The sequence below is a fragment of the Ictalurus punctatus genome, chromosome 18, assembly GCF_001660625.3.
Source record: "Ictalurus punctatus breed USDA103 chromosome 18, Coco_2.0, whole genome shotgun sequence".
Lineage (NCBI taxonomy): Eukaryota > Metazoa > Chordata > Actinopteri > Siluriformes > Ictaluridae > Ictalurus > Ictalurus punctatus.
The window spans coordinates 22,996,399-23,008,898 of NC_030433.2; the positions used below are offsets into that span (position 1 = coordinate 22,996,399).

General features: G+C 41.0%; 1 protein-coding gene across 1 annotated transcript; it reads left to right on the top strand.

Moving 5' to 3' along the window:
- Positions 1-1,942: 1,942 nt before the first annotated feature.
- On the top strand, positions 1,943-9,538 carry klf5l (Kruppel-like factor 5 like). Its single transcript, XM_017492575.3, has 4 exons — positions 1,943-2,284; positions 5,433-6,213; positions 6,383-6,442; positions 9,280-9,538. The coding sequence occupies exons 1-4, from the start codon at positions 2,150-2,152 to the stop codon at positions 9,456-9,458; spliced, it is 1,155 nt and encodes a 384-aa protein (XP_017348064.1). The 5' UTR covers positions 1,943-2,149; the 3' UTR covers positions 9,459-9,538.
- The last annotated feature ends 2,962 nt before the right edge of the window (positions 9,539-12,500 follow it).

Genomic DNA, 12,500 nt, shown 5'->3' on the forward strand with positions numbered 1-12,500 from the left:
ATTTCATACCAGCGTAAACCTCGGATCATTTGGAGAAAGTCTGTGTATGAAATATATCGAAGAAGCCTGGGTTCAGCACTCGGGAATCGAGTCCATGAACTCAAGGACGATCCGGAGAGCTCATCCTCTTGTTCTTTTAGTGGACTTCTCCGTTAGACCAGGTTCGACACAGTACCATATCTGGTAGGGGGGGGGGATGACAATACATACGTATCTAAAAATCCGACTTGCACAAAAAGGCACACTGAAATCGTTTAAATGGTGAGCGTAATAAAGTATAAGGTATGAATATAATAAAAATCTATCCTAACAAATAGAATTGTTGTCCATTCAAAGGTTTTTTCGCTGGGTTTCGGCTCAATACCAACCCTGGGAATCGGATTTGTGACATCCCGGACGGGCTCGGATGGACATCGGACGACGAGTCGGTATCCGTACTGTTTCCTTCCTTAAGGAAGGTGCATTCATTTGAATACTAAATCAGTTGTAAATGCTTTTAAATAAGCATTTCGGTCACACCGACATTCCCTTGGAGTGAAATCAATTTTTTTTTTTTTGAATCCATTTTAATGAGCAAGCTTACGAAGTGCTTCGTAACGTATGCGCGAGATCGGGCTTCGGAGATTTATACGTGAGATCCGACATCGTGAAAAAGGAAGCGCTGTGGAAATCCGTGCTATAATGTTTGACTAAATGAAAGGCGTATGAAACCTGAGCAGGCCGCACGCCTCGCTTTGAACTGCAAGCCTCCGGGCTGTAGTCCTTCTGCCGCCATTTTGCATCTACTTAACATTAGTTAAGTAGGCTCGTCTGTCATCGAGTCCCGCCCCTTCACGCCGAGCATGCTCGGCTTCATCGTTATATTTAACCCTGACCTGAAAACAAATAGGGATGCTTGAAGGAATAGGAAAAATGTTGACATCCTCTGACCTCCAAACAGGTGCTCGGGCCCTTCTGTTCGTTTAGCATAATGCGTCCTAACAGGTCAGCGTTCCACCTGCAGTGCCCACATCTGTTCTAATCCTGCCCCCTGTTATCTACTACACTGTCACAAAGACCAGTGGAATGCCGAGGATCCAGTTTCCTTTTGTCCTACACGGATTTCCATATTACCTTATCATCGTGTTGCTTCATCTAGAGTTGTTTGGCATTTTATTAGTTATGTATCCTAGCTAATAACCCCGCGTGCCAGCACTCGCGAGCGAAGAAAAGACACCGAGGCGAGGTGAGGTCTAAGGACACATCCGTGGAAGATGAAAGCGTCAGCGTTGTGTAGAACGTCCGAGAGGTGACGTGACGTTATGATGACCAAGCAGATGGGCTTACGTTAATGTTGGGCTTCGTGAAGCCTGTAATAACCGCAGACTCGTTCGTTTAGCCCACGTGGTTTTACCTGCCGTTCCTCTCTTGTCTCCACTGGAACAGAGAACTTAGCGGTGGAGCCACACACACACACACACACACACACACACACAAAAAGCGTCAATCGTCCTGAGAGGAATGTTTGCAAAGCGAACCTTTCAGGCGGGTTCGTGTCCTCCATGACGGGTTCATCTGCGTAATTATCACATTAAACACGGCAATTTGTTTGTGTGGTGCTTTAATGATCAATCTGCAAAAGAATAAACAAATAAATAACATAAACAAATAAATATATCATTTTTTTAAAAAAATTTTTGCTTTATGTTTTATATATATATATATATATACATACATAAAGTGAATTATTTATTACTGATATGTCACACTGGTGATTTAGACATTTGACTACCTTAAAATGGCGCAAATTCTCAGGTTAAAGCAAACACCTCCAGGATCTCAGTGCACAGGTGAGTTCCACCTCCAGCCTGTGATTGGATAAGAAGTCCTTCCCTTCTCTGCTCTGATTGGCCCCCGTGTCCTGAGGTTCACTTTCCATTCGGCTACTTCACAACAGGTAAAGTCTACCTGATTGACAGAAGGTGGGTTCGGGATATAACGCACACCTGGACTCGGTACAAAAAAAAAGGCTCTGTGTATGTGTGTGTGTGTGTATGTGTGTGTGTGTATATGCGTGTGTGCGCGCGCGTGCGTGTGTGGGTTTTTTTTTTTTTCCTTGTAGTGATTTAGGGCGACTTTTTAAACTAGTAAAAGTATATCTGAGATCAGGATGGCGAGCATAGGACTGGCCGTGAGCGGCCCGAACACGGAGGAGAGGGCGGTTTTTGCGCAGCTGAAGCCTGTGCGGATGTCGAGCGCAGACGGCGGGGACGATTCGTCCGTGTTCGAGGACGTCAAACCCACGGTGAGGATCACAGGGTACAGGCCCTGGGTAACCTGCTAAAACCTAAACAAGGGGGACAAATCGATCCCCAGTGCTGAATGAACACCGAAGCGTTTCCGTTTGGACACAATAGGACGCAGTGCGTAATGTCTATTGGAGGTTTTCTCTTTGTAATGCAAAAACTCTACCTACTAGTACCATTTCTATATATGAGTGTGTATTGGATTGATCTGACTCATTGGTATATGCTTATTAAGTGTAATAACGTGCAAAAATAATACACATTGAAATACATGAATAGCACAAGAACAGTTTTTTAACAAATTATTCTTCTTATTATTTCCATTGGGGTCCAGTGAGCAATTACTTCTACTTCTATTACTACTACTACTACTACTACTACTAATAATAATAATAATAATAATAATAATAATAATAATGAGTGAAGGCCTATCTGAATAACCTCTCTATTTTCCTTATTTCATTAGGAATTCTATAATTCATATATAATCTACTGTTGCATCATACACAATGTACTGTATACATCATGTACATAATACGTGAGAAAACCCTTCACCACCACTAAATTGCCTGGATAGCTTCTCATTGTGGTGTGAACCTTAAATTACACGCTGCGCTGATGGTGATTACGGTGTAAATCATATTTTGGGTTAAAGGCTTGTGTGCTGAAAGATCATGACCTCAGGAGATGACAGTACAGTACATGGCGAAACCTGTTTTAAAAAAATTTTTTTGTTTAAAAAAACAAAAAAACATACAAGGCTTGAGGCACTTAAACTTAATACCTTCTGTCTTTTTTTCTTCTTCTTCTTTAGAGTGGATGTAAGCAAGGGATTGCACAAGAGTAACGTGCTGTTATTGCGTTTGAAAGGATTTCAGTTTTCGATTGGATTTTATTTATTGTTTTTTTTTACGAATTGGGAAAAAGAAGGGTGAACACGTTCGCTCGTTTTGCTTTCGGAGCTTCTTCGGTTCTGTCGGTTCAGATGTCGGGTCTCGTATATGTGATTATCTGGGTGTTATTAAGTTTTGTGCAGGTTTGTGTTCACTGTGGAAAATGTGAAACATTATTTCTGTTCTTATTTTGTCATATAGCCTAGATTTTTTAAAAAAATAAATAAATAAATAAATACAAATGCTACCAAATGTTAATAGACCAAATTCCAGAGTGTAGAATGAATAGACTTGAACAGTAACAAGACCTGATGATCTCCTCTTGTTCACAGATTTCACTTGCACGTATGACTAATCTGCTATCTTAAGTATAAAGCAGTGTCATGTCACGTTTCCTGTAGTAATTTCATCCTCTGTCTGACTCAGTGGCCAGTGCGGTCGTTTCCGCATTATGCACCGAGTCCTGAAGATCAGCCAGAATGGCTCCGTTCCAAACAAGTGTCCTGAAAAGAAAAGACAAAACAACACGACTGTTATCGGACTTCTCCGGAGCAATAAAACATCCTTTTGGTTTCAAAGGTTCTGTTTTTCTTCTCTGCCATCCTTGCACAGCTTGACAGACGAGAAGCCTATCTGTGCCCTTTTATGGGCAATTGCAGATAAACGACCATCTTCTTCTGCATTCCTTTTGGCCATGGAGGACCGTTGGGACTGAGACGAGATCGTTTGTTTTGTAATTAGGAAAAGAGATCTTTAAGCTGTTTCGCTTAATACGGGAACGAGGCTGCCGAAGAAAAGCTCGACGTCATGTGGAATCGTAAACAGCCAGATGAATTTATTCTTTACGACATATTTACATGGCTTGACTCGTACTGAATTATACTTCGACGACTATTGTTTCTCTGTTTTCCCGTTCTATCTCGATCTCTCGTTTTCTCATGCTCTTCATCTTTCATTCGTTATCAGCCAGTGCCGTACATAACCGCGTGGTCATAAATCTCCTCCAATCATTAACCTGTAGGATCTTGGGCCAGGTTTCAGGTGCTGTCTGTTCTTCTGAAATAAAGACACGATGCTCGGAGTCGGCACTTTGGACTGAAAGTGAGAACAGCCGAGGTTTCTCTCTCAGGTGCCAGTTCCACCCCAACCCGGGTATAAATACAAACGCAGCGCTCTTTGTCAAGTCTTAACTTCTAAAACCATTTTCAGTTAATTAGCTGGTTGTATATTTCCAAAGCGGCTCTCTTGGAACTGGGTGGATGGGGGTGGGGGGATAAATACAATAAATTATACTGCTATAAATACTTCATGTCATCCAGCACTGTGAGCATTACGTAGACACGTGAGATGTACGACGTCTGACCTCGCAGTTTAGTGTATGAGGTTTTCTGTATGTAGTTAACGTTTGTAGATGGGTTGGTAAGGAGGCGTCAACGGTATGGTAGTGTTGACATAGGTGGTATGACGAATAGCTATACACTGAGATAATATTAAAATGCGTGTCCGCCAACGGTCCAAAAACCGAAAGTAGTTCAGAGAGCTTTTTAAGCAAATTAGTACGACTTTGTGAGAATATATTCGCTCTCCACTGGCGTTCTTTATTCGTCTAGCTACGTTTGAAGTATGTGCGTCGAGCAAGCCTCGAACAATTACTTTAAATTCTTAAATGTTGTGTTTTTGTCACACCTTTACGGAAGTACACTGCGATCCCACTAATAAGAGTGCTCAAGGCGTACTCTTTTGTGGTGTTCTGTTATTTTTGCGCATGTTCATACACAGGTTTCTTATCGTATGTCATTGTTTTGGTTTTGCTTTTTGTTCCATTCCTTTGAGATTACCACACCTATGAGGTTTGCTATTTACTCTCGTGCACCGCTGTGCAGTTCCTCTGTCGTACGGAGCGTATCGGACAGCGTTTAAAGCAGGAAACGCTTGCCGAGGGTATATACGATGCTTTAAAGTCACAAATCTGCATCTTACAAACCAAGCGGAAAGATGTAGCACAGCCGAGTCGTTCTCCCCTATCCCTTTCTCCTCAGATCTATGGGAGGTGACTTTTATTCCTGACACGGCCAAAGACTGGGTCTTTTAATTATTATTATGTATAGAAGAGGCTGGTCTAAAATTAAAAAGGGACTCGAATGTAGACATTAGTGCAGTAATCATGGCTGTAGAGCTTTGCTGAGTTGAAGTAAAGACGAAAAGGGCAAATGAGTCGCATCTTGTTGACTTCTTCGCTGTCTGTTGTTTTCAGAACCCAATGGAGATGGATAAATATTTGCCCCAAAACGGGCCTCTGCCATCCACAACCCTTACAGACAAAAAGTACCGCAGGGAAAGCGCCTCCGTAGTGGACGAGTACTTCGCAGATGAAAAGCCAGCGCCGTACAGCCTTAACATCAACGTCATCCTACCCAACACCACCCATCTTCGCACCGGGTTGTACCGTCCAACCAAACCGGTGTCTCAGATCAAAACAGAGCCGGGGATAGAGGCGTCCTGCAACATCCAGACGCTCCCCAACTTCACGTCTGTCTTCAGTGTGCCACAGACGGTCGACAACCTGTTCATTAAACCCAACATGACCGCCGCCGACGAGCTCCACATTGGCCCACAGCAGCCGCAGGTCTACCAGATGGCCATCAGCAGCAGCAACCTCACCTCCATGACTTTCTCCAACAGCCAGCAGGTGAACGGGGCGGGCAGGACCATGCTCAACCTGAACGCAGTGGCCCTGACCACACCGTCGGGTGACTTTGTGATACCGGACCAGTTCTACCAGCAAGCACAACCCCACAGCCTGCCGCCCTCGCCCCCCAACTCGCAACCAGGTAGCCCTGAGAATCAAGCCGAACTCATTAGCACAGTTCCTCCTCCTCCGCCTTATCAGACCCAAATGGGAGTAAAGGGGGCACAGATGAGCCATCACTCCGTGTTAATGACTCACGGACAAGGCATCCTCACCGGCCCCAGGTACAACCGGAGGAATAACCCCGAACTAGAGAAGAGAAGGATTCACCACTGCGACTTCCCAGGTTAGCTCTGAGCACATAATTGTCTTGTTTGATGAGCCTTAGTCGCAGAGTACACTCCGAACTTACTATCTGGGTCGCTCTGTCCACAAACTCAAGGTGTGGCTTAATAGCGTTCCACAGTTTAACGTGTTCTTTTTTTTTTCTTTTTTCTTTTTTTACCTCTTGGCAGGATGCACCAAGGTTTACACAAAAAGCTCCCACTTGAAAGCGCACCAAAGGACACATACGGGTAAGACTCTTTAAAAACACTCTCACACGCATATACAAACCTGAAAAGCTGCATTCAAGGCGGTTGTAACTGCCTGACCACATGCAATGTACCACCAACACAAAGCCCTTAGATGTATCAACAGAGAAGATGGCCTGGGGAAACGGTGAAAAGAATGAGAAGTCAGAAGAGGCAGAGGGAGAGATGAATCGCCTCTCGTTCCTCACTTTTATGCACATTGTGTCTGCGTGCCCGTACAAGCCCTGCACGCTTCCCCAAGGGGGAAATCATAGAGTAGTGTAGGAAAAACCTGTTCTTCCTGCTTTTTTTTTTTTCTTCTTCTTCTTCTTCTTTTCTGTGTCTGCCCTAAGGAGGGAGGGGTGAAAGAACGCTGTAGTTTCATTGTACATAAGATGAAACCTAGTAGATCCTCCAATTCTCAGACGGAGACAGAGACTGAGAATAAGGACCCCCCCCCCCCCCGCTCTCCCCACCCCCACCCCTACCACCTCTAAAAATAAATAAATAAATAAACAAACAAACATCTCAGAAAACACAGCAGAATGGCTCCAGCAAGGTCGGCCCCGGTAAGCCACAACTGCTGTCTAGTGATGCGTAAGATTATCGAAGCACCTCCTGTGCTATTGTCTTGAAATAATCCCTTTCCCCTCTCTCGGTCTTGTTGTGGGAGGGACGGGTCACAGGTACGGAGGGATTCTCGTTCACCCTCAGGTATTGTTGCTTTGTTATACCTAATGACAGAAAATGGAGGTCAAAACATTCTAGGTTCAGGATGTCTCAATTCATTTTTGGTGCTGAGATAAGTACAGGTTGGGGGGGGGGGGGGGGGGGGGGTTGTTGTTGTTGTTTTTTTTAAATCCAGTGCGTTTGCAGATGTTCACACGCAAAATATCGAACGCACATCCGTTATCCGTTATCTGTCAGGCCATAGGTTAGCCAGCTCGGCTCTGCTGGAGGACGGAATTCTGCCTGTAGTATGAAGTGGTGGTGAATTTTCATCTTTTCTCGAGTGGATGTGAGTTGAAGCGAGACGTATCCGAGAAAGAATGCCACTTGACCCCGATCGCTGATCCCTATCGTCGTCTAGCCCGGGACTGATCACAGATACCGAACTTTGACGGTGTAACGTGTCGGACTCGTCGCCGGTGGCGGTTAGAAGGGTATTTGTTCGGAGGGTGCGTAAACATTGGAACGATCAACGCCCCTAGCACTCTTAAAACCCAAGCGTGGTGATATTTTCAACCATCTTCATTTATGTACAGAGAACCTGATTACCTTGTTACCCGCTCGCCCACCCTGCTCAAACAGAAACCGGTGTTAAAGTCCTCCATGTTTACACGAGTAGCTCTACAAGTATGCACTTTATTTTTTATTTTTGGCTGTTAAACCGCCATAAAATCGCCCGTCTCTGTGAGTAAACCTCGTATACTTGTAAGAGAACAGAACAGCACTGACCTTGTCCTTAATATCCCACGCCAACTTTTACATGTATATATATATATATATATATATATATATATATATATATATATATATATATATATATATATATATATATATATATATATATATATATAGGTTCTGTTTTCAATATACAATCTGAAAAAGTAGTCATCTTTTTTTTAAAAAAAAAGAAGAACGCAAACTCTTCGGCGTGTTCCGTCCTCGTGTTTGAGCGCGTTAAGAGTCTGTCGCTCCTTTCTCACGAGGGTTCGTCGTGTTTAAGTGCTGCATTTAGAGCGAACGTCGAGTTAATGGTTTTGACCCCAAGAGCAGGTCCAGCGTTTAAACAAATACACCTGCTAACACCGATCGTCCGTGGCGAGCTAGCACTCCGTCCTGGGCTGTTATTTCTTTCATAAACCTACTTTTCTTTCTTTCTTTCTTTCTTTCTTTCTTTTCTTTTCTTGCCTTCAATACCAAAGCGGAACCTTTTCACGCAGCGTGGACTGGATTGCACCGAGTTGCTGTCAAGCTAAAAGAGTCCTCGTTATCAGAACTCAAATGTTTGCTAATAAAAGCGTGCTATCGGCAGAACGGCTCACTTTACTGAGGTGGAAATACGACCAGAGGCAATCTGATGAAAGATTAACTTCTTGCGTAAAAAAAAAAATTTCTGTCCTATAGGACCAACGAGGGAATAATGAATAAGATAAATATGGCAGGTCGTAGCACTTGAGATAGCGTAACGCACGTAGACGCGGACTAGCTTCGCTTTAGGGCCCGTGTGGAACTCGCACAAACTAATGCGAGCTTTATCATAACGCCATTTTGATGCTTTTATTTATTTATATATGTTAAGCACTTGTTGAGATGTGCTTACTGTTTGAGGGAATCCCCGCCAGTGTCTTATCAGATACAAACCGGTTTGTCGGTGGTCCGAGCAATCGAGTCAGCAGAAATTGTTGTGATCTGATAGAGCTATAGGGTTTTTTTGTTTGTTTTTTTTGCTTAGTCTATACGACGGATACGTGATAGCCGATGTAACGTCATCCTTTTAATCTTCCTCATGCATAAGGAACGCATAATTCCACCAGCGTGCTTGCCGTAAAGGTCAAATCGTGACCTTTTGTACCACGAGGTTTAAGATCGAACTGAGAGGAATAAATAACCGTCTAAAACTAAGATCATGGAATGTTTTTTTGTTTTGTTTTGTTTTTTTCTTTCTTCCACTTCCTACTCCTTTCTTCTCAAGATCTTCAAGTGAGATATCACTTCAGTGGAACTTTTCAGCTGTTAACGTTCCCGTTTGTCCCGTTTCGAACTTTCTCGATCAATCTGTATGGAACTTTCTGATCAAAAATTTCTCTTTTTTTTTTTTTTTTTGAACGTTTCAGGCGAGAAGCCGTACCGCTGCACTTGGGATGGATGCGACTGGCGTTTCGCCCGATCAGATGAACTGACACGGCACTACAGAAAGCACACGGGAGCCAAACCCTTCAAATGTGTCGCGTGCAACCGATGCTTCTCGCGCTCGGACCACTTGGCGCTCCACATGAAGAGGCACCAAAACTGAGTGGTCCCCATTTTTGTTTTATTAAAAAAAAAAAAAAAAATTAAAAAGCTTTTTTCTTTTTTTTTTCTTTTTTTTTTTTTTTAAATAATAATTGTATCACTAAGTATATATTTCACCATTTTCACAAAGATCAAATGTTTCTCTCTCTCTCAAAAAAAAAAAAGAAGAAAAGAGCTATTTCCATCTGACCACCATTTTAGCTCTAGGACTAGTAGATCGCTTCACGGAAGAAGACTCGACGTGTTTTTGGAGTGGATTCCACGTTATTATTTGTAATTTGTAGATTTTTTGTTTTTGTTTTTGTGCAACTGTATATAGTGTATGTAGCCCGAGTATCTGCGTGCTCCGTGTATAATAATAATAATAATAATAATAATAATAATATGCTGTTGTGAAATCTCTAGCTGACATCTTCTTAGGCTTTAGTCTGAAAGGCAGCAGTAGTATTTCATAGCAGAAACGGTTCTCAGAAAACAGGTTTTGCTTTTAAAATGTTCGTTTGTTTTTGTTTTTTGTTTTTTAATGATTGGAAGTTAATACAGCAGGATAAATCCTTGTTCACTTGAGTCTAAGCTACACTGTTTATACTGGGATTATTTCTTTCTTTTAAAACCTCTCTCGTATAAGAATGTCAGCATATTTGCTAAGGAGTCGAGAGTAAAGAGTTGAGTAATGTTTGTTTTGCTCCGACGTTCGTATCTGTGGAAACGAACCATTTGACGAGTAGCTCGAGCAAGAAAGGACAGCCTGGTAGATCGATGGTTTCTTCTCGTTGTATGACGTTAATCAAAGGGATTATGTGCAGGATTTAAGCCAAGTAGTTTACCATTACTATATATATATATATATATATATATATATATATATATATATATATATATATATATATATATATATATATATATATATATATATATATATATATATAATTAGTGTGTGTGTGTATATATATATATATATATATATATATATATATATATATATACACACACACACAATATATATATATATATATATATATATATATATATATGAATATATATATACATATATATATATGTATATATGAATATATATATACATATATATATATGTATATATATGTGTGTGTGTGTGTCTGTATTTTAATTATTGACCAAGCATGGGCCGTTTGTCCCGGTTATCGTATCACGATACGTGTGCCAAATTATTAAGAACCTGATAACGCTGTACAAATAGACGACGTGAAATTCCTCTGCGCGTTTTTTTTTTTTTTTTTTTGTGTCTTGTCAACTGTCGTTTAGTGACATCACGTTAAACTTTGGTCGGTCACGGAAGCACTAATCGCGTCTGTGGACTCGACCCGAGCGTCCTCGAGTACCACCGCTCATCTTTCGATTCTCACCGCTTTGAAGCACTTGTTCGTCAAGCTTTCGGTGCGCCCGTGTACATTTCCTTCACGTGCGGCACGGAGGGAACTCCGATGCACCGCGACTTGCTGTACATAATGTACTTTTTAAAAAATTTTAATAGTAGCTTGTAAATATTTTGTTCTTTCGTAAGCTGATTTTTCTTCTTCTTCTTCTTCTTCTTCTTCTTCTTCTTCTTCTTCTTTTTAACCACGAACAAACGGGAGTCGTTTTGAACAGGTGTGAGTTCGTCCGTCGCGATCGCGCACGTGGACACCCGATCATTTTGTATTTTGATGTTTGAATACGGAAATCGTTGGAAATAAATAAAAAAAAAGACAAATCAAACGTTGTAATCTGAGTGGGTTTATTTTTTATTTATTTTTTTTTTTGTATTGAGTTTCTTTTTTTTTTGTGATTCCTACGAGTGAATCTCGTAGGAAACATTCCAGGATTTTTCTGAGGAAATAAACACGATAAAGCCTTTTGTATACGTATCGTGCCGTGAATATGAACGGTGACGTCTCCGGGTGGTTTCTCAGCCAACTTAGTGAGGTATTAAAGGACTGATTGATTGCTTTAACTCGAGTTAATTATTACCATAACCTTGAATTTGGTTTTAAAACCTTGAATTTGTTCCAGACTGTGGTGTTTAAAGTCAATAAATCTCAATAATAATAATAATAATAATAATAATAATAATAGTGATTTAAAAAAAAAAAAAAAAAAGCAATCATGTGACTTTTAAAAAATGAAAGGCCTTGAGACGGGTATGAAAAGAAAAGACTACTTGAATGATTGAACTTTTTGAATAGATGATGTAACAGTAAACCGATTTGTGGAAGACAACTGCTTTGCGTAGGCAGGAAAAATCGCAGCAGTTTGAAGAAAAGAAAGAGAGAGAAAAAAAAAATGAACAACTGGGTGGAGCGGGGCTTAGCTAAAATTGAAAATAATAATTATGCCGTCTGCCAAAATGGTTTACTGATGAGATCTCGCAAACAATAAAAGGTGATTAGTCAAGTGCGGAGCCACCCTTGTTGTTATAGTGATACGCTGATACACTGTAGCATGTGTACAATAGACAAACGTGACAATTATAAGATGAATGGACCACTACACCCTTGTTATTTTTTTATTTTTTTTCTTCTGGTTTGTTTTGTCTTCTCTTTCTTGACACTTTGGAGACACGTTAGTACGGGTATGGACCGTGCCCTCCACTATATTGTTTACTTTTTTTTTTTTTTAAATCACAAAAATACTCTGCTCTCATGGATATCAAACAGTTATAAACACAACACGGGTTTATAAAAATATACTTATATATTAGTTAAATATAGGTGTGCAACAACCTATAATATTGGCAGAACTATGAATTCATTTCAGAAAGATATATGTGAAGTAAATTCCCATTGATACTTAAAAAAAAAAAAAAAAAATTGTACACCTGGGGGACTAGGAACAGGAAATTGTTCAACCGTGACTTCCTGTTCCACAGGGGTATAAATATGAGGTAACACACAGGCCAAATTCCCTTAGTCATTCAAAACAATGTTTAAGAGCGAGGAATATAGCTGTGATGTGCGGCAAAAGGTTGTTGAGCTTCACAAAATGGGGCGTGGCTATAAGAAAATAGCACAAGCACTGAAAATGC